Source organism: Strigops habroptila, chromosome 8 (genome assembly GCF_004027225.2).
Source record: "Strigops habroptila isolate Jane chromosome 8, bStrHab1.2.pri, whole genome shotgun sequence".
Lineage (NCBI taxonomy): Eukaryota > Metazoa > Chordata > Aves > Psittaciformes > Psittacidae > Strigops > Strigops habroptila.
Window position 1 is genome coordinate 42,686,258 of NC_044284.2, and position 21,966 is coordinate 42,708,223.

The 21,966-nt window shown below is 44.9% G+C and overlaps 2 protein-coding genes and 1 long non-coding RNA gene across 10 annotated transcripts in view; 1 reads left to right on the forward strand and 2 right to left on the reverse strand.

Annotated features, from left to right (window-relative positions):
- Nucleotides 1–1,042, reverse strand: part of RXRG (retinoid X receptor gamma) — a 38,971-nt gene extending 37,929 nt beyond the window's left edge. For both annotated transcript variants that reach the window (XM_030495877.1, XM_030495878.1), the window contains exon 1: nt 894–1,042. In XM_030495877.1, coding sequence (XP_030351737.1) covers nt 894–987 — 94 coding nt within the window. In that variant the 5' untranslated portion in view covers nt 988–1,042. The remainder of the gene's footprint in view (nt 1–893) is intronic.
- Nucleotides 1,043–7,403: 6,361 nt separating this feature from the next.
- On the forward strand, nt 7,404–19,845 carry LOC115612002. Its single transcript, XR_003992845.1, has 3 exons — nt 7,404–7,416; nt 12,764–12,768; nt 19,765–19,845. It is a non-coding gene; the product is annotated as an uncharacterized LOC115612002 (long non-coding RNA).
- On the reverse strand, nt 12,182–20,960 carry SELE (selectin E). 7 transcript variants are annotated; one of them, XM_030495768.1, is made up of 13 exons: nt 20,142–20,288; nt 19,386–19,772; nt 18,524–18,631; nt 18,211–18,396; nt 17,353–17,538; nt 17,060–17,245; nt 16,304–16,489; nt 16,011–16,196; nt 15,569–15,754; nt 14,579–14,686; nt 14,092–14,113; nt 13,909–13,978; nt 12,182–13,565 (listed from the first exon to the last, which is right to left on the reverse strand). In XM_030495768.1, exons 1-12 carry the CDS (start codon nt 20,176–20,178, stop codon nt 13,924–13,926), a joined length of 1,833 nt encoding a protein of 610 aa, XP_030351628.1. In that variant the 5' UTR covers nt 20,179–20,288; the 3' UTR covers nt 12,182–13,565; nt 13,909–13,923. The 7 variants fall into 7 exon arrangements, 5 of the variants coding, with proteins under 5 accessions (XP_030351628.1, XP_030351627.1, XP_030351626.1 ...); XM_030495767.1 differs by having other exon boundaries at nt 13,909–13,981; XM_030495766.1 differs by lacking the exon at nt 12,182–13,565 and adding an exon at nt 20,493–20,960 and having other exon boundaries at nt 13,700–14,686; nt 20,142–20,209.
- Nucleotides 20,961–21,966: the final 1,006 nt, after the last annotated feature.

A 21,966-nucleotide genomic window follows, 5' to 3' on the forward strand; every position in this document is an offset into this window, starting at 1 on the left:
GCTGCTGTTTTAAACTTTATGTGACTTGGAAATATAAAAAGGTAAATATATTCCTTTTGGTCACAATATTTCATACATATATTGCAAAGAGCTCACATTCAGAAGAGGTAGCAAAACACACTGGGACAGGTTGAAATACATTGGGTCAGGTCAAAACACAAACTAGGTTCAAACAGATCTGAAATTAATTAGACTATTATAGCATTTTCCCACTGGAATGCTCTCTCTCTGTACATACATGCACATATTTAATATATTTGACAAAATCAGTATTTACCCAGGGAGAGTTTTTGGAGAAACATCCCTTTAAAAAAGTATTATTCCCATGGAAAATTCTTGACTAGCTTTACATGTAACTTCCACCTGTCTTTCATTAACTTTTATGAGCTGATCTCCAGAACTCCTCTAGCATATGCCATCACAACCCTCACCCATAAATGCAGTATCCCTTTCCACACCCTGAACACTTTTTTTCCCCTCCATTGCAGGAGGAAAGCACAGATTCACAGAAAACAGGTCTGGAAGACACCTGTCAAGCTCATCTTGACCATCTTCCTGTCCCAAATCAGACCAGAGATAAAGCTGCCACTCCTGTGAAATAGCTTGTCCCAGTGTCTGAACTGAACTTTCCCTCCTGCAGTGGAGAGAACAGCACAGTGCTATGAGGGCTTCTTTCCAAAACCTGAGCCTGAGTTAAACTCACATAAAGGCTCCGTTCAGCTGGCACCTATTGCTATAGGAGTAGCATGCCCAGGAGGCTGGGCAACCCCCCCGGCTCTTGGCAATGGCCACAGCGGTGTCTGCCACCCCTCCACACAGCTACCCAGCCCGCAGCTGAGCCCGCACTGCTGCTCAGCACAGCCGATCTGCACAGGGTCAGGGCAAGGACTTACAGAAGTGAGGGAAGGAGCCCGTCTCCAGGGAATAAGACTGTGTGCCCGGCTGCATTTCCAACCTGTGTCCTGTCTCTTCAGCAGATTCAACCATGAAGGGAGGTTTGCGATCAGCTCTCTCAGCTGTGCTGGCCTGTTGGAGGAAGAAATGACTGTTTACATGTTACAAAGCAGCATCCTCGCAATCTGTGCTAAGTTACAAATTTACCCCCCAGACCTTGACCAGGGCTGGGGTTTCCTGTGTTTGCTGTTTGGGCTCCTGTCTCTTTGGAAAGCTGGAGATGTTGCAATGCCGAGGGGGAGGGCTGGCTGCACAGGCTGCCTGGGAAAGGCCCTGCAAGGCAAAGGAGTTGGTCTGAAATGGCTATGCTGGAAAGCATCTCTTGGGAGTGATTTCTTTTCTAATCCCAGCTCCTAAAGGAATGAAACCAAGCAAACAACTGCCCTCCTGCCTGAGCATCAGTCTTAGATCTGCTTTCCTCCTTCTCTGTGCCAGTTGGTCTTTCTTCTCTCATCTGCAAGCCTACCCACATTCTCTTATAACAAACTTTGCTCTCAAGAAGGTGGTAGTGTTAGCCACATCACCACTGGACTCCAGTGGAGACCACACATAGCTGGATTTTGCCTCACTGAAGCCGAGTGAGGACCATGGGGCAGGTGACAAGGGAGCAATGTCCTGTATGCATTCCTGAGCAGCATCACTAGTGCTTGCAGATGACCTGGACAGGCCCTTGTCTCTAGAAGGCTTTCAGAAGACATGCAACCGGTGCTGTGACCAGTTTTTCTTGTGCTGAAGTTAGAGCCTCTGAATTTGTTCCTGAGCTTCTTTATCTCTGTCACACTCTCAAACCACGCATGAGTGTCTGCCTGTTCCTTCTCTCCATGTTTGAATTCTGCTAGTCCTGCTGAGAAAAGCTACAAGCAAACGACATTCCTCTCTCCCATCTGCACTGATAATCTCAGGATCTTGTCTCCTCTGTGTTCCCCTTCAGGCTGTGTCTACATCGTCGGGGTTGTGGAGGGCAGGATTGCTCTGACTTCTCTGCCCCATCCGGAACACTGTGTGCTGCCTGGCCCAGCACAACCGCACAAAGAATATTGCTCTGGGGTGCAAGTCAGACCTGCTAGAGGTTTTTAATCACCTCCCTCTCCCAGATTTCTCTACATCTATACCAACAAAATATGCAGGTCTCAGGGTGGAGAGTGATTGCAAGACTTCTTCCAGAGACTTTCAGAAATTGGAGCCTTTGCGTTGCTGTAATCCCCTTAGATCAGAAGACAGAGCATTGCTAAAGCCAAGTGAGCCCACAGCCCCTTCCACACCAGTGCCAACTGCCGGCACATCTATCACCAGAGAAACAGCCGCAGGGAGTTCAGGCAGGCAGAGTAGCAGTGGTGCTGAGCTGCCAGTTTGTTTTTTCTTGCACTTTCAGGAAATTCTTAACCTGCAATTGCAACAAATTCCTCAAATTCAAGTTCTCATGGAGCTGAAACCCTGCAGAGTAGTCTGGATTGGAGCCAGAAGGTACGAAAAGAGACATGGAAAGATGCCCTGTGGCATCAACTCTGGGCCTCTTTAGGAGCAATAAAAATCCAGCATGCTCTGTCTGCTGTCTCTTCTCCCCACAAGTATTGCCCCTCTTACATCCTAACACTGCCGTGGGCAAGATGGAGCCAAACTCCTCCTTTTTTTCCCTGTTTTCACCCAGGAAGGGCTGCCCACCAGTCAGATCACTAGTCAAGGACTCCAGATCCTCTCAAACCTGCCACTGACATTTCTGATCCACTCAGGTTTGCCTCCCCCGTTCCCACAAGCAGCAAGATTTCTTGCCCTGAGCTGTGATGCTTGGATCCATCTTGCTATCTCTTTCCCTTTCTCAGACCTAACATACCGCAGCAGCTGCCAAAGCATGGAACCACTTCAGAAACAAATCTCCAGTGTTAGGTGGCATGGCTTTAATTACAGGGCGGGAGCCAGAAGAAGGGCTATGAAACACTGGTATTTCAAAACCTTAAACCTCCACTCAAAGAACTTCGTGTGGCTGCGAGCAGAAGTAGCAGGACACGAACTCTACAAGCACACAAAGGAGCCGAATCAGTGTTCTGTTGATACAGTCTACCAAAATAAGCTAATGATGGACAGGACTGCAGGTTTTCATATGTGAGGGAAGGATTTACAGTGATAGAAAGGAATTATTTCAGCCCCATGGTGACAATACCCACCCGCTTCCTTATTATATCTTATTGATCTTGCCCTAAATACATGTGGCTGGAGGAAATGATGCATAAATTACTAACAAGTTAATTTCTTGCTCCGACACAGACTCACAACAGCCCTTTGAAGGGGAACCAGGAAAGACAATGTGTGAAAGGATAAAGGCAATGAGACAAGCTTGGATGTAATAATCCCATGTGAATGATTATTGCTGCAACTAATGTAATCTAATAATGAAGAATTTATGCCAGATGTCCCCCCGAATATGCCAGGCAGACTCGGGATTCAGCAGTGGATCCATTTCTAAGGAAACCTTTTTAGGAGGGAAAAAAATGCTGTTGTCTGTTCATCAAATGAGAGGCTGTAGACCTTTATACTCAAAGCTGCAACAAAAGCATACCTTGCAAAGCTTCCTGGGAGTGTGTTCATTAAGCCTGATTGACAATTTGTTTTCAGGTGAAGTTTAAGATGTTGAGTTTGGCCTATAAAGCTCCAAACAGTCTAGGAGCAGCCCATTTCAGAAGCTGGCCCTTACCCCAAGCCAGAGCTGCCACCACAATTTCCCCTTTTTCTCCCTGGGAGGGAGGGAGCTGCTGGGTGAGCATTCTTGAGGACAGGTGAATGAAGAGTAAAGAATCACCTTCATTTATTTATTTTGAACTTGCATCCCTTCAGCTCCCACAAGAATATCCTAGACCAGAGTTCCATCCCCATCCTGGGGCATGGCACATCCCATACACGCCCTTCCTTCTGATAAGCTGCAGCATACTGAGGACACCATGTAGCAGGGAAAAGGAAAACAGAGCACTCTGCACCAGAGGAGTATCTTGGGTGTACCCAGACTGCTGCAAAATGAGATTGGCTTCGCTTTGGCTCGTGCCATTTAGAAACCCATTTTGCAGCAGGCAGGTTGAGCACAGGCCCAGTGGAGCACTGCTGGCCATTTGGGTCTTCATGAAGACCTGAACAAGACCAAATTTTTTGCCCAACGAGCAGACCAGGATTGGGATGATTTGTTTTTTCAGATCCAGTCGAACTAATGCTCTTCTAGCCGAAGTATGGTAATGGCATTACCAATAGGCACTGATTTCCACGGCATGTTAGGCAATCAGCCAAACCAGAGACACAACATCAGCAGTTCCTCTTCATTCAAAACCACACTTGAGCTAAGAGTAAAAACAGGCACAAAACACACTTTTCACTCTCTCTCCTTCCTTCTGCTGTATATTCATCACCTCTTTGAAGGTATTTCATACAGGCATTCCAAATACCTATCCTAGTCACACTTTGGGGTTTGAACTGCTGTTCCTAATTTCTCCTTATTAACCACTGCTATTTAAGTAGCTCTGATGGAAAGAAGGGGAAAGAGAAGCATTAGCAAGATCCAGACCCACTAAAACACAAACCACTACATTGAACATGAAGGATTTGTTTAAGCCTCATTAACTTAATGGGGACTTAGCATCTTGTTCATTCGTTGCTTTTGCAGAAGGCCCAGAGATCTCCACAGTGAATCTGTGTGACTCCAGCACTGAGTCATGAGGACTGTATGAACATGGTATGATTGTGTCAAAATCACAGCCACAGTGCTTCTCCCATGATCCTCCTTTGTCAGCTAGTTTGATAGCGTAGGTTGCTTGGTCTATGTCGAAATCTATTTCACTGTGTGCTGCTGTTTTGTTCTAACAAACAGGCACACAGCTGCTCCAAAGGACTTTGCAAACAATAATACAAACATAGCTGCACTTAGGACTTGCAAACCCTGATTTTAGCCAGTCTGTATGTCAGATGTCACCATGCCTAGAAATGACTTACAAATAGGACCAAAGATCAGGCCTAATTTTAGTAAGCCTTTGGGCTCTGCAACCCCTGACTGTGCTTGCTTTGATGAAACATGGTCATAGGATGAAAGAAAGCAAAAACCCAGCTGGCACCTGCTGGGAGAGCAGGGAGAGAGAATCTGGCAGACAGGAGGTTCCTACAGGGATTGCCAACACTACTACACGTCTGTTTTGCTTTTTGGGCAGCACAATGAATCCAAAGGTGATAAATATTTGGCTTGGCTGGCCAGGCAAGATGTGCCCACATCAGATACTGCACTCTCGCTCCTCACTCAGTAGCATCTTTGCATCTCTCAAGGCAGCTCCTTCTGCTGTGCTTCAAGTCTCCAGCCCCTGAGCTTCAGAGAGTATCCAGGCTCTGCTGGAGTAAAACACATATGTGGGAATAGCTGCTTCCTTACAAAGAGCAGGTTGGCCAGCTGCAATGCTCTATACCAGACATCTGGACAAGCAATTTCAAATTTCAGTTTGCAGCACAACATACGGATTGTCGTTAGTGGATATCATCTCTGAACCTCGGGAATATTTGAGGTATCTGTAGTATTTTTAGGACAACAGCTTTATTTACAATTCAGTGCCATGAAAAGACAAATGTTTAACTAAACTGGGAGTGACTTTGTTCTCCAAACACTTTCAGTGGGGAAGAGTGACTCTGAAGTGAAAAAAACTTATTGTCTGACTATCAAAAGAGGTTAGTAAAGATTCTTGACTACCCTTTCTCTTGCTTTGAAGTCCTGAAGAAAGCACTAAAGCCCAATTGTGCTCTTTAACCAAATAGAGTGTTCTCTTTTTACCAGTCAGGATACAATTTCTTTTTATAAATATCTAGTGGGTTTACTGTGCCATCGAACATGCAGGTGAGCTGGCTCAATATATTTATCAGCTGACCACCCGCAGCCTGAATGACTCATTGCCCCTGCAGCAGCAATCACCAAGTAACATCCTCTGATGGAGGACAGGCAGACAAGTCAAATCGCTGGGCTGTAATAACCCTTGCTAGCATTCGAAACTGAGCCCTCACCCCCACTCTCTCTCCAGAGAAGCCTACAGCACGTCTCTGGAGGGGTGGGCTGCACATCTAGGCATGAGGACCTGAGCCCACCAGTTGGATTTTATGGAGGTGGTCTGGCCTGCTGGGCCCCTTCTGGGAAGGAAGGGGCTGCAGATAATATTAATGTGCCTACACTCTATCGCAGGGACTGGTGGTTGACTGCACTGGAAACAACATGCTAGGGAACCATGCAGACCTTCAAGGAAGCTACAGCAATTAGGTTAATTAAGAGCTAGGGCAGTCCCATATGTTTTCTGATCTGGTTTTTTTTTAGGTCCCCTATTACACCTGTTCCCACAGCATCCAAACATCCTGAAGGCTTAGATTTTCCCACTCCAGATGTTGGAACAGAAGGATGGCTATCCCAGATCAGAGCAAAGGCCTGTTTGGCCTCATATCCAGCAGCAAATAGAGAGGGCAGGAGGATAAGAACAAGACATGTAGTTTTTCACCTGGTACAGGTCCTCTGCTCTTCCTGGGAAGGTACCAAAGCTCTTCTCTAAGTTCAGTATCATTCTATCACCATCCCTGAAGGTATTTAAAACATGAGTAGATAGGGTGTTTCAGGACCTGGTTTAGTGGGAATTGGCAGCATTAGGTTACAGTTGGACCTGATGATCTTAAAGATTTTTTCCAACCTAAATGATTCTGTGATTCTACGATTCTGTTTTAGATACAAGGCAGACTTAGCTGTCAGCAGTGCTGGGAAACTAAGTGCTCATTTTTCCAGGCTACAACCATGATGTTAGAAGAGCTAATAGCCCCAGCTTGGGATTTTTGAAATAGCCAGAGGGATTCAGACACCAAATCAACCCCATTGTCTGGGACCTCTGCACCCTGCAGACGTGGGGTTCTACTGCACTGAGAACCACCCAGATTCCTTTCACAGAGTCCCTGCTTTTTGCACAGGGTCCACAGCACAAATGTCCACCTGTGGTATTATTCGCCCTGAGACAGGGGCTTGGGGTAGGTGACTTATCAGGGCTCCTCAAATCCTATTTCTTAGGATCCTCTGACAAGTTCTTTCCTCAGATGCAAGCTCAGGGAGAAACCTGCTCTTCAGACTTAGATTTGCTCATTGCAAAGTCCAAGGGAGTCCATGTTCCCCAAAATCCTCCAATACAGATGGTTCATCCTTGCACAGTGCATTTCTCAAAGACAGAATCACTTTCTGGAGCTACACTTCAGTGCCAACAAGAGGGCAGAGTATCCGTCTGCTGTTTGCAACAATCTCCATTTCCCCTGCTCATGCAGGAACATGAATAAAGTTTTTTAGAAGTCCACAGAGTCTCTGTCACCAATTTCTGCCACCAAAAGGTTGACCTGCAAGACTCGCTCCCGCTTAGCAGACAGGGAAGGATGTCTCAAAGCATCATTCACCACTTAATGGGCTGAGAACCAAAATCTGCCCTCTGTGTGTGCAAGGAAAGCACACACAGGAAGCAAAAGTGGCAAAAGCACTGACTGACCCATTGTGTGTGGGTGCATGGGCACACGTGTGTGCATGCTGTTAACTTCATCTGGCAGCATCTGAAACGCTTTTGTCAGCACCTAAAGGAACCACTTCTGAATTTAATTCAGGCAAACTGAATGAATTGCAGTCGTCAGAAAAGGGTGATCTCTCTATGACTTCTTTGCAGCACTTAGATGAATTCAGTGAACCAGAAGCTTGTTTGTAAGTAATTACAGTCACTTTACAAGAAACTTTTTATGTCCAGTATGTTTTTAAAGTCTGGGTTTTAAACTCAATTTTAGGAAAGGCATGGAGTTTTTAATGTCCTGAGTGGCCTCCTCATGGCACATCAGGTGGGATTTTACACCAGAACGGAAACCCTGTACTCAGGCAGGGCGAATTAAACAGGGTGCTGAATATTCCTGAAGAATGAGGTAATAAGGGGAAAAGAAAATTAATCAGATCGATCTGTACTGACCTCAGCAGTAACATCCAGCTGCCCCAGTTCAAAAGAGCAGAGTGACAAATGCATTCAGGTGAATGGCTGGCCTGCCATTAATGCAAATAAACCACCAGCCTAAGCAAACTCTGCATGTCCGAGCAGCGCATGCAGAATTCACTGTGGCTTTACCAATTGCCTACACAATGCAAACTGCCACTCTTTCCTCCAATGGCACGTGGCGAGGGCCCTCACCTCTACCCCAAGCCCTGTACCCACCAAAAAAGCCAGGGAGAAGAGCACAAGTGGTAAGTGAGAAGTGTCTTGCAAAACAGAGATGGAGCTGTTCATCCCTCTGTCTCCCTGCTCCCTCCTGCATGACTCCATGATGACTACTTTATTACTGTCAACAGCTTCAGCCAAATCCTCTGCCTTTAGTCGGAAGAGGTTACTGGCGCAGGTCACTTTTTCTCCACAAGTGCCTTTGACAGAGTAGAAGAACCTCCCTACATCTGGTTGTTTGCAGGGGTTTGTTGGTCGAAAGTGATTAGCTGTGAAGTAGTAAAGAGCTTCTCCATTCTCCATTAAATGGCCCATCAGTTCCTAACTCATCTACAGAGACTTCCTCTGCTGCCTTTGGGGGCCATCCACATCAGACTCCAGTCTGGGAACAGCTCTGTGACACACACAGCATACCCTGCTCCCCCACCAGGGATCAAACTGGGGTCCCTGGTACCAACTGGGGCAAGGGAGGAGGAACAACTACAGTGAGGACTAGAGAGGGCCCTTTCTATCTTAGGATAGGGCTTCCTAGGACTATCCCCGCTGTCTTTCTGCTCAAACCATACCATTTCCCATGGGATACCTTGGTTGTTCATGTGAAGCCACCATTTCATGTCGTCTGATTTTTATGTTATCTGGATTGTTTGCACTAACACAAGATAAGGCGAAGGGGGAAGCTGTTGTTTCATTCAGAGTGGGCTGTGGTGTATTTTCCTCTTGGTTTAGGCCAGGCTGGTTTGATTTCCCAAGATCCCAAAGTGAATACATCCTGCCTGATTGTAGCCCCTCCTTTCCCAGAAATCATTCTGTGGAATAAGCCCTGAACAAAGTGTTTCCTGTCTCCTTTTTAACCCTTTTCCTTCCACCCCCCCCCCCCCCCAAATGCTCTATGACCAAAGACCTGCTCCAGAAAGCATGGATTCAGTGTGATTCCCTCTTCCTGCCCACTCGGAGGCTGTCAAAAGCCCAAAATGACAGCACTGGAGTGCCAGAAGCAAGCAAGTCACCTGCAATTTCACACCTGCCATTGCTGCTTTCATGGCAGCTGGTGAGGCGAGAAGTTGATGAAGGCCCCACTTGTCCCAGGCTGAAAGTCAAAGCAACTGTTGGGCCTTTCAGGGAATGTCCTTTCCTGAAGTAGAAGGCAGGTAGAAAACCTGCTGGCAGCTGTCCGGGGGCATCTGCTGCCTTGCTGAGGAGGCATTTGTGCTTTTTGCATGCTGTCCTGTTCTTGGCAGCACCCTTCCTGAGCTGCAAAAAGCATTGGCCATCAGCAGCTGTGGAAATGGTTTCTGGGCTGTGGATTTCTTTCTCACCACTGGAGCCACAGCTGAACTATGCTGGCCATGTCTGCCTCCCTTCTCAGTGAGATTTAATAGTGCCAGGTGAGGAACAATAACCATCTAGAAAGTTTTGACTCCACTGGTCAAATCTAACCTGCAATTTTGTTTGTTTCTCCCTACAGGTGTGCACAAGAGAGGCTGTAAACCAGGCTAGGGAGCTCCATTGTGCAAATGCTATGACAGGCTGGGCTCTGCTGCCCGCTTTTCTGCCCTTCACCAAGCTCTGCTGCCCACTACAAACAGGAGGATGCCTGTCCATGGGCAAACACATGCTGTATTTCTCATTTGATGTAAGTTATGGCTCCCAGGAAGCAGCAATCTTGTGGACCTTTCTGTCCCTGACCAAGAGCTCACCACAGCAACTTGCTCCTCTAGGTCTATAGGCTGAAGACTCCTTAACAAATACCCACCACCAGCCACACATTAGGAGCATTCTCCAGCCAAGCAGACGTAGCCAGCCTCCTGCAAGAACCAGAGGAATCCGAACAGGAGCAAGACTCGGGACAGAAACCAGACTCACAGAGGCTTGAGTGTGTTGCATTGCACAGATACTGTATGTTGCAGCCTGGCAGCTTCCTGGCCCTAATATCCTCTGACAGCTCCCAGAGCAGGAGCTGAGCAGGTTAGTGACTTGATCACGACACCGACTCCTGTGGGAGCTGCTGTGTCAAATCTCCTGCTGCCAGTCCTCAGCAAAGCACACAAGGAGCGGCAAAGATGTGCAGTCTCTCGAGTCTATAGCAGTGACTTTTCTTCATGAGTGAAGAACTCCTGGCCAAATGCTGGGTCCAGTCCAACCCTTGAAAACTGGAGTTCTGGAAGGCAACTTCAGCCAGGCCCTGGTAAATGACCGATTGTTTGATGACTAATTGCTTATGAAAACGGAAGACACAAACCCAACTTGAGTAGGTCTTATACTGTTCATATCAACAAGGGCCACAGAAACACCCACCCCAAATCAAACACTACCTGTCTGAGACTTTAAGTTAAATTTTGTTTCCAAATCTCCGTCTGTCGGACTGCAGATGTAAAAAGCTAAAGCCACCCGGGTAGCTCGGTTCATCAGGAATGTGATAAGTTGTGCCACAAAAACCATCCCCTTGCGAAGCAGCAAACACGCAGACATGTGAAAGGACATGCGTGCCTCCCAGTTAATGTCACCTTCACAGCTTCCATAGGTCACGGCACAAGCAGACATCTGCTCCAAAATAAGATGCCAGGCAAAACACTGATCCCATTCTGAACAATGCCACAGGCCCAGGGAGAGCTGAGGAATTTAAGGGAAATGGAACAACAGGAAATAATAAAGTCCCCTTGTGGCCCTTTGGTGGTCGCACAGCACCATACAGAGGAGTGATTCGATGGAGTTACTAAATGACTGCCTGGCAGCAAGCATTCCCATGGCCATTCTTGCCAGCACAGGAACTATACAGATAGCGAACAGAAGAGCTGTGTTCCCAGGCACTGCAACAGAGACATCCACTGCAAATAAAATTACTTCCTGAAGATCCTTAAGGCCTGGACACCCCATGCCATCATAACTGGTAATTCATATCCTGAAGCAGGAACAAAACAGTACCAGAAGAGGACTAAGAATCAAGGAACCTGGACAAGCACAGGCTAGAGTTTTGCCTGTGCCCTGGACTACCACTAATTATGAGGACAGGTGTAACCTAAAAGTCACTGCAAGGAAGGAGATCCCCTTTGGGGAGTCTTTGTCTGGCCTAGGGGGTATATGAGAGAGACATGGGACTAACTCCACACAAACATCGTCTCACTCTAGAAGTCACAGGGGATGAAGACTTTGAGAAAGATAGGGGATAATTTTATAGCCTCTTTTCTCACAATAAAGCGCCTGTAAGACTCCAGGGAAAACTTCTAGGAGCACCGTCTCTGGTCAGGAAAGGAGAATCTGGGCTGCCCTGACTGCAGCAATGTGGGAGCCACAGTGGCCTGAGCAGCTCTCTCCAGAGGATGCTACAGGGCCATGCACCTAGAGGACAGGACAAGGACAACAAGGACAGGCTGGGGGACCCATGTGGTGGTTTATCTCTCAAAACAGCTCCTGCAGGGATTCAGAGCAGGGCGTTTCGGGCTAATCTCTACATCCCCTCAGGGAACCTGAAGGATTACTGCTCTACATCTGCTCACATGGTTGGGCCCTACCTTGTCCAGGCAGGGGGGAAGCACTGACAGCCACTCTCAGTTCTTTAATCAGTTTGGGATAAACAGCAATGGGCCCTATCCACTGTGGCACAGCACCTCTTAATTGAGTTCCCTGCTCACAGGCCTGATGGCTTCTTTCAAGTCTTGCCTAGAGTAGGAATGCACCTCATTATTTATCACAAGGGCTGGCTCCTGTCACCAGCTACAGAGAGCCACAGTGCAGCTTCCTTGACTATGTCAGGGGTTGGGGAAGGGCGACCACAGGAGTGGCTGGCTATCATCAATACTTGAGCCTCTGGCAACAGTGGAGCAGAGGTCCCTACGCAGCAGTCACAGCTAATCCCCAGAGCTGTGCTTTCATCTATTGGCCCATGTTCCCCACACTCAGCTAACTTCTCAGCAGTAAGGGCTGAAAAAGATCTGTGGGGGCTGAGGAATTTGTACTCTTAACTACGCACCAAGATCACCTACTTGCTTCTCTTTCTGCTTTCCTCTCCCTCTCGAGCATGCCTCTCACCAAGCTCACTGCTGGTCCAGGAACCTGCTTTATGGGTCACATCGCTGAGCCCTCCTCCTTTTAAGGACTGGGGATGCTGGGTTGGGGTCCAGCTCTGGCTGTCAGTGCCATCTGCTGGCTACTCTTTCCTTGACTGCTATGAAAACATGAAAATCTGAGTAAGGGACAGTCTCGCTATTTAGCCAGTCTTTCCCCAACCCCTCAAACGCTGCTGTTGAAGCCATACCCACAGGGCTGACCTAAATCATTTAAAAGGTGCACATATCCAAAAAGGGAGCATTACATTTAAAACATTTTATTAAATAATTTTACAGGTAGGATAATACATATCAGCTTCTAAGACAAAGATTTTTAATTTATAATTATAACTTAAGCATAACTTAATACTTTCTCATTTGAAATCCTTTAACAGTTTAATAAATCATACTTGCAATATACATACACACATATCTCAGGCTTCCACTGTATTTGTAAATAATATGCAGGCATGAAATCCTTACAAACACCTCTGAATTATTTTAAAATTACCTGGGGCCAGATCAGTGACCACAGACCTACTCAAGAACAAGTATTTTGTAATTCATTTAGTTAACAGCACAGAAATATCCACAGTAAAAAATGTAATTAAATATTTGCATATACATCTGTTTTACAGTGCATAATCCCACAGGGATGAGACCATTTCGGATCTACTTGCTGCATTCAGAAACCAGAGTACCTAATATAAGCACTACAATTCTTAGTGCTATTACATTAAAAAAAAAAAAAAAAAAAAGTAAGTTTAAAGTCCCAAGCTTTCTGGGATATGCAGCAGAAACCCAAATAATTGCCCATATCACTACAGGTGTATTTCTTGACTGGGACATCCTCTTAAAATAAACTGACTTCAACAACAAACCAGATCAACGGTTTCAAAACTATTCAATGAATATTTATCCTGATTATTCTGTTTCCGCAAGTGTAATCTATATGTCTCCAGAGAAGACATCTCCAGCAGTGTAGTAAGTGATGTGAAATAATGCATGTCTTCACCTCACCTAGGTACCTTTGAGTAGCCCAGAGGAGAAACCAGCCTCCTCTTTAGGCAGCAGCTTACCATTTGCTCACCACCTGGACAAGAGATGGCAAGCTCCCAGTTATGATAACTACATGACTTAATGTAGACAGTATTTTGCCAGCAGGCCAGAGGTTTTTACTCTGCTTGTCTTCAATGGAAATACCAGACAGCTTGAGTTCAACATTTCTGAACAATACACAAGGTCAATCATCTTGTCAGCAAGAGGTAAAAACATCTGGACAGCTGCTGATTTGCATGCAGTTTCATTCTCTGAGAATCTGAGACAAAAGTAAAGATGGCTTCAATTCCTGCAGAGAGAACAAATTCTTCTATAAATTGGAAAATTGGCATAGATCTGTATTTGCTCTCATTTCAGAGGAATTTTATATGCAGCAGGTAGCAAAACCACACAAAAGTGTTCTTAATACTATATGCAGCTGGACAGAATAGTAAGCACAAGCATCCTTAAGGAGCTGAATAACCATTTCTAAAGCAATAAATGTGTCAGTCTTGTTAGGAACTTTCATGCAATGCCAAGATGCATATTGGATACCCCAAAGCACATACTGCTATTTCAGCAATTAACAACTCTGATTGCTTGTGTGATTAAAAGGAAGAGAATTTGTGAGTGCAGTGCTTTCATGTGCTTACCTGAAACACCTGGAGTTAGACAGTCTGGCCAGCACTTTGGAAACTACCTTCAATGGTTAGGCTCTGACAGCTACTATAATAAACAGAAGTGAAAAGTATTTTAATGACAACTGGTTTATATCAAATGGATTTTAGCAAAATGATTGCAGTGCTGCTCATGCTGCTTTTTGAGACACAACTTACCTGGAAGGAGTAAATTTCTTTGCTGCAAGAAGAGTAAGAAAAGGTATTAGCATTTCAAGATTAAAGCCCCCTCATGCAAACTTTTTCCTCTACTAAAAAACCCTCTCATTTAAGAATACCTGATAAAAAGCCATTATTTAGCAACACATCTCACAGGCAGTTACTACTATGCTGTCATTAGCCCCATCTCAAATTCCCATTCACTGTCCCTGGCAGTAATTACCGACAAAAAAATGTTTCTTTTTTCCTCCTAATTCTTGTTTTCTAAACATGTGGGTTTTTACCGTACTTGATTTTCAAATGTTCATCCAGAAGACAAACATGGCACATATGCAGGGTTCTTGAAAATAATTTTGAAATTTAAATATGGGAATTTTCACTTTTTCAAAAAGCAAGGTATTGGGATTTGGAGAGTTGGGTTTTTTTCCTCCACTGTAAATTTTGCAGGAAGGTATGTAGATCCAGTGGACCCAATCCAACTGCTCACCTTTTCTTCGGAAATGTCTTGCAAGCCAAAGGAGGAATGATGCTGTGGACAACAGAGAGGCACTTGTGGCTGCTATGCCCACAGAGATATAGCTGACTTGTTCAGAAGCTGAAAGGATGAAAAAGTTTCAGTGAGATCAAGAGGCATATGTGGTCTTTGAAGCTCTCTCTACTTCTTCCTATTCCTTATGCACTTCATGATGAACCTTGCAGCTTGTAATCCTTAAGTTTTCTCTTGCTGAGACAAGACACATCCAGTGTAAAAAGCTGGACATAGGTAAAAAAGCTGGACAAGGTAAAAAGCTGCACACTAAAAATTATCCCACCCATTGCTAAAGCAATAGCAAGGCAACAAACTAGCTATACCAGAGTCTGTCTCACCTCCAGCCTCATGTGACAACTTAAGTTTATCTTATTTTTCATGTTTCAGTTAATATTTTAATTCCAAGGATGTTCCCACTGAGGACAGTGACAGAGCTTTTACAGCCCTGAATGGAAAGGCGAGGCTGAGACTTCTGCAAAATTACAGCCTCTGACAGAAAAGCTCTATGAGGTCTTTCGGCTGAGGAGTTCACCCAAGAACCTATCACAACAAATTAACAAACCTATAAACTTTTCCACTGAGAAACATACTTATGAAGGCAGACTTCCCCACAAGGTTCTGTTTCTCTAGAAAAGACTTTTTTCTTTATTCATATGGAAAAAGCTCAACATGACACGTTTTAATTAAAAACCAAACAAGACAACCCAAAACAAGGTTGCAGATTTTATTTTTGGATAAGAAACCAACGTTTTTCACTGCGACCTTTTAGGAATTTTTCCCTCTTCTATTTTCAAGAAATATACTGAGCAACTCTGTTGGGCTTTTTAATTCATGCACTTCACTAGAAGTTCTAGCTCACTGGTGGTTTTTACCTCCTCCGCCCTTCCATACATCACCTGACTAGAAACCCAGTGCCACCTTTTTTGTGGCTAGTCACAGGTAAAATACCTTCACATGTGGGCAGACTTGCACTCCAGTTTCCTGAATGACTGCACTCAAGAACATGAGAACCATTCAGCATCCATCCTTCTAGACAGCTGAAGTGGCATGCTGTGTTGTATGTGAAGTTCCCAGCACCATGTGAGCAATCCATAGAGCCTTTCTCAGGAGAGCTCAGTGGTTCACACTGTACAACTGAAATACAGAAAGAAATGGTTAAGAATCATCAAGGACTTTCCTGTCTTTGGCCCTATTTTTTTCACTAGATGTACACTGTATTTTTAAATTCTTTTGACTTTGGGATGGGAACAGTTCTAAGGCAGGCAAGTCACAGCTGAAATCATGAGACACAGCACAGAGTTTAGGTTGCAGCCATGACCCTGCAGGAATATGGATTTCAGTGTGTTATCCAGTAACAAGAAAACTGTATTTGTGACCCAGTAAGTCTTACCTCTGCATACTGGCACTGGCTCTGACCACTGTCCCTGTGCTGTGCACTCAGTGCTGGATGGGCCATCCAGAACGTAGCCCTCACTGCAGTGGAAATCACAACGTGAGCGATAGGCAAGATCTGCAGGAGTGTGGTCACAGGTCACAAAACCTTCTTCTGGCCAGGTTACAGCCTCACACCGCACAGCTGTAACACAGAGATCACGAGTGCAGTCAGCACAGATGCCTCAGGAATTCAGCATGCCAATGCTGACAGCCCCAAGTGCTCAGGTGAACCAGGATAAGGAAAGGTACCTGCACAGGATGGCTTCTGCCTGTCCCAAGCCCCAGAAGACCCACACTGCAGTGTGGCTGGTCCTGACAGGGTAAATCCTTCCTCACAAGTGAACTCACAGGTGGTACCCCAGGTGAGCTCCACAGAGGGATGGGAGCAGTTCACAGCACCATGAAGAGGCACTTCTAACACAGGACAGGTCACAGCTGAAAGGCACAAGAGACAGCACAGAGCTTAGCTTGTGCAGGTCAAGACAAACACTCTTTTTGCTGACAAGAGGACATGCCCTGCCTCAAGCTGTTCCCTACAGAGACATAACACTTTCCTTCAGATCTAGCAGTGTCTCAGGAAACAGTGATCTTGGCATGTTGCACAGTGCAGCCAGAACCCTTAAATATGCACCTAAAGCATTGCAAGCTATACTGACACTGGCTTTGCATTATGCAGTCCACTAGCAAACAGACACTGGTTCCCATTTAGGGTGCAGGGAATAAAGTTCCTGTCAGAACACTCCACCTCAAAAGCCTGTTATCGTATGTGTTGGGGACACAGTTCCCAAGTGTTCCTTATCATCCTGCACTGCTCTTTCCTCTTTAATACATGCGGCTTAATGATCCCCATCATGAGATCTGCTTATGAAGAGTGCTATAAACACACTGGGGATGATTGTTACTCCTTGACTACACTTAAATGAGGAAGTTTCTTCAGACTATTTGTCGTGGTTTGACAAGCTACTGTAAGCTTTAACTCATGACTTCCAACCCCATAAGTCTTACCTCTGCATACTGGCACTGGCTCTGACCACTGTCCCTGTGCTGTGCACTCAATACTGGATGGGCCATCCAGAACGTAGCCCTCACTGCAGTGGAAATCACAACGTGAGCGATAGGCAAGATCTGCAGGAGTGTGGTCACAGGTCACAAAACCTTCTTCTGGCCAGGTTACAGCCTCACACCGCACAGCTGTAACACAGAGATCACGAGTGCAGTCAGCACAGATGCCTCAGGAATTCAGCATGCCAATGCTGACAGCCCCAAGTGCTCAGGTGAACCAGGATAAGGAAAGGTACCTGCACAGGATGGCTTCTGCCTGTCCCAAGCCCCAGAAGACCCACACTGCAGTGTGGCTGGTCCTGACAGGGTAAATCCTTCCTCACAAGTGAACTCACAGGTGGTACCCCAGGTGAGCTCCACAGAGGGATGGGAGCAGTTCACAGCACCATGAAGAGGCACTTCTAACACAGGACAGGTCACAGCTGAAAGGCATAAGAGACAGCACAGAGCTTAGCTTGGAGCAAACCATAAAAAGTTGAGGGCTGTTTTTCGGAATTTTTTTGTTTTGTTTTGTGGGTTTTTTTGTTTGGGATGTTTGGGTTTTTTTCATCTCTCTTTTCTGCAACTTAGCAACCTATCCACTAAAAGGAAGCAGCTTTAGAAAGATTTACTTTGCTGCCATTTCAGAAAGCAGATAGGAGTGGGAAGATCTCAACATGGGAGACTGACACTTAAGGCAAGGCCATGAATTCATCTGCAGCTCATGACAGCAACTATTTACAATCCAAAATTTTCCCATTTTGACTGCTATGTTTGATGCTATTTCCTTCAAACAGCGTCTTAAGCTGAACACCTTAAAAAATTCCTGCATTCAGGAGTATCTGGTCTGTTGTGAGCAATCTCACAGCTAGATCATCTCCATTCCCTGTTGTCTACTAAGAGAAGGTCTAGATTTTCCCTACAAGGAAATCTAGACCAGGGCCAGAACATTCATCCTGTCCATTTCACCTCTTCAGGAACAGAGACCTGTGTGCTGCAATAAAATAGCATTTTCATCTTGTAATTAATTCCACAAAGGAATGAGCCAGAACTTCAGTTTGTAACTAACAGAGCAGCACTGAAGTTCAGAGGTACATATAATGTAGAAAGCTCACCTTTGCATGCTGCAATGGGGGCAGACCAGACCCCAGAAGAGGTACAGTACACAGATTCCAATGCAGTCGGTTCATAGCCTTGCTCACACTGAACTGTGCAGGATGAGTTGTAGCTGAAGTTCTGCAATGGATGGTTGCATTCGAGGCTCCCATGATCAGGTTTCTTTAGTGGATCACAGCTCTCAACTTCAAAGAAACACCAGGTATACAGTCAGTCTCATTGGCTGAGCTGGTAAATCGACAAGGCAGCCATGCTGAACACTGGCTAGCATGAACATTGCCCTAGCTGAAAAGCAGGATGGAGTAATCTTACCAAACTCGCATTCTGGCCCATAGAATCCAGGGTTACAATTGCAGCTGTGATTGTTAATAGTCTCTATGCATTCTCCACGGCCACTGCAGAGAGATGGGTTGCAAGAAGCTGGGGGGAAGAAAAAAAAAAAGAAAAAATATAGCAAATTCTAAAAGAATCAGCAATGGCGACTAGTGAAACCTGGCTAGCACTTTGCTTATCTTTCTGGCATTAAACAAGCACTTTGCATAGCAGAAGAAAAGCAGGGGGTTTAGTACGTAAGATTACCCTGTCATTTCACAAAAGGATTTCAGAAAAAAACACCTTTGACAGACTAGCTCTCAGTGAAAGGATTCTATTGGCTGGAAGCTCCATGACCACTTGTTCTCAGGTAGATATCAGCAATATTTAAAATGCAAAAGAAACAATATACTATGGCATAGGTAGAAATCCTCAACAGGTCCATTCTTCACTAACTCAACACAGCTCTAATTTGGCCAATATTTGACTTTGATTTTTTTTTTTTGCCTTAACCACCTCTACACAAAGTGTCTAATCTAATCCAGTGATCTAGAATCAGCAGACAGATGCCTCCAAAAGGGCAATTCTTATCTAGCTGAGACACCCACTTGAGAGTGGGATGGAAGTCACCATCTTGAAGAGCCTGTTTCTCTTCACTGATTATAGAGGTCTGGTGATTTGCTCGCAAAAGATGTATAATATTCTGGAAGCTAAAAGGTAAGCGAGATCAATCCAGCTCTTGGAATAAGAACAATCTCAGCTCTGTAGCAAGGATAATCATACAAGTGCTTATAAACAACTCATGCCACCCACCACCTCATCTCCACAAAGCCATACTAGAATAGCCTTTATCACATCATACCTGTGTAGCACAAGGCGACCTTCTTTTTCTCACACTGTTCATCATTCCATTTTCCATCATCCTTCCCTCTTTTGATGTAGATTTCAACGCAGTCCTCATTGTTCCCTTTGCCATTTGGCTCACCTGAAGCCCAGTTTTTTGCCTCTTCTGTCAGTTCTTTGTTAGTTCCAATCCAGGTCCATACCTCATTAATTTTTCTGATTCCAATCCAGTAGTAACCCGGATTGAAGGGTAAGAATTTATTGAGATAGTTGATTTCCTCCTTATTCTGAATGGCAACCATGTTAGTATATCTCTTTTTGCACCACAGCTCTGCTTCCCTGTAGGTCATGTTTGTGTCTGAATAATGGTATGTCCAACCATTCACTCCCTGCAGTAGCGTAAGTCCTAGAATGAAAAGATGTCAAAAAGTTGGTGTCTGATGTTTATATATCCTCTTCTAGAGAGGAGGCAAAAGTTCTACAACCATTGCAAACTTGTCCATCTCTGAACCAGCATGAAAAGTAGTGACAATTGTTTTATAAACAATCAACCGGCAAGCTTCAAAGCAGGCATGTCAGCATCAAGTACAGGGACTTCAGCCTGTGAAACTATGTCTGATCACACAACGCGTAGCAGACTAGGTTTTCCTATGTGAACCTAGCCTCAAGTTAATCAGGTCAGGTTCAAAAACTCTGTTTAATTCTAAGCTCGAACAGAGCAGTCACACTAATATTACCATCCAATTAGTTTTTTACACAGAGAACACTCACTTACCATAAGCAAGAAGAGATAGGAACCATAAGCAAATCATGTTTCTGAGAGTTTTTCTTTTAAGCAGATGGCTGTGAGAGATCAAAGGAACACATTTGTAAAGAACAAACACTGACTTTCTACAATTCAAAAAAAATACTGTCTATGCAATCTTTTCTACATTTTTAACAATTATTCCAAAGACTTAAATAAAGTTACCATTTTCAGGAAATTATTCATTTTAAACCAGTTCTTAATATAAAGATGACTTTTAAATGTAAACGGATTTTAAAGAACACCAACACAGAATTCCATCTGTCCCATTTTCCTTTAGCTGAGCAATGAAACAGAGAAACGTACTCCATTTATACTCACAGGTTGTAGTTGCGGTGGCCAGGTGGCAAAAGTCCTCTGTAGTATTTCTCAGTGACTGCTTTCCGTTGCTAAGTTGCCGAATATGGACTTGAAGATTAAGTTCAGCTCCAAGTGTCTGGACTGTGTAATCCCCTGCCTCCACTACAGCCTTTTATTGTCTCAACTGGCCTACCCTCCACGACACGGGAAATTCCACGTGGAAAAACATTTCTTGGAAAACCCGAGGATTTGGCCCTCCCACACATTAAGCCTGATGCTTCCCCTTGGCAAATCAACCATCTCACAAAGACACACTGTGCTGACAAACTGCCAAGTGCTACATTACATAGTTTTACTGACAGCAACACACAATTACAGGATATCAGGAAGGAGCAAGATGGTTAGTTTGAGTTAGTTGTATGAATGAGCAGATTCCAACTTTTTACCTAGCATAGTGTTTTGCAGCAAGGGGGTGCCAGCTATTTGGGGATCTCAGTAAGAAAGGCACTGACACTCAAACCTGCTTAACTGAGTAAAAGATGGAAACTGCAGCATTGGACAAGCCATTCTTTGTGGACCACAGCACGCCGTGTAGAGTTCTCATCTGTGGTAAGGTTTGCCAGCCCCAGGATTGCTAGTAATCTTCTAGAGTCTTGCGCACAATAAAGATTCATCAGTCACTCGTAGCAGTCAAGCTTGGAACGTGAACTTAGCTTCAAAGAGTCCCTTGGACTGTATGCTCCAATATTCTTACCTCAATAGAGTTACAATTCCTGGACAGGTGCATATAATATTTCAGGTGGACAAGACAATACACTAGTCTTGTACTGAATTAATGCACATATATTGTGTATACACTGATTAATTATACTACTGCATAGAGCAGTCACATAGTGTCCATGGTACAGAGACATATGCCTGAGTAATTGTGGACACTTTGCTAAAGTGAGTTGGTAAGCAATCATAGGCTATTCAGAGTACACCTGTATACATGACAAGGCAGTAAGCATGAGGATCACCGATTCCTTGCACAGTAGTCTTCTGGCAGCACGACGACACCCCACTCCTTGATCCTCATGCATTCCTTTACACATACACCACTTCAGTGACAAGGCGATTGACTTGCCATGGTATGTACAGAAGTAGTTTTGGGTATTCTTACTTAAGAGAATACCCAAATATTCTCACTTCTCACCTCTGTTACAGGAGGTCTCACAAGTACTGCTGACGGATACAGGTAGGGAATAGGCAACATGAGTAATAGACACATTAGCTTGGTCCTTAACCCTGTGCAAAGACATGATACTAGATGCTTGTTGCAGAGTCCACATTCCCCAGTACTCCCAACCTCAGTCAGTACAAAGTGGTATTATTCCCTTGCGCCCTGATCAGCCATGTCACCCCACCCTTTGTTCCATGTCCACTCAGGCACTTACTGTGGAGGCTCCACCAGACAGTCCAGTTGCCAAACTGGTATTCCAGGCATAATGTTTCA

Coding starts and splice junctions, on each gene's coding strand:
- SELE (XM_030495766.1), bottom strand. CDS start 20,178: ATGATTTGCTTATGGTTCCTATCTCTTCTTGCTTATG. Junction 16,490..17,059: donor GCCAGTGCCAGTATGCAGAG/GTAAGACTTATG, acceptor TGTGCCTTTCAG/CTGTGACCTGTCCTGTGTTA. Junction 15,755..16,010: donor GCCAGTGCCAGTATGCAGAG/GTAAGACTTACT, acceptor TCTGTATTTCAG/TTGTACAGTGTGAACCACTG.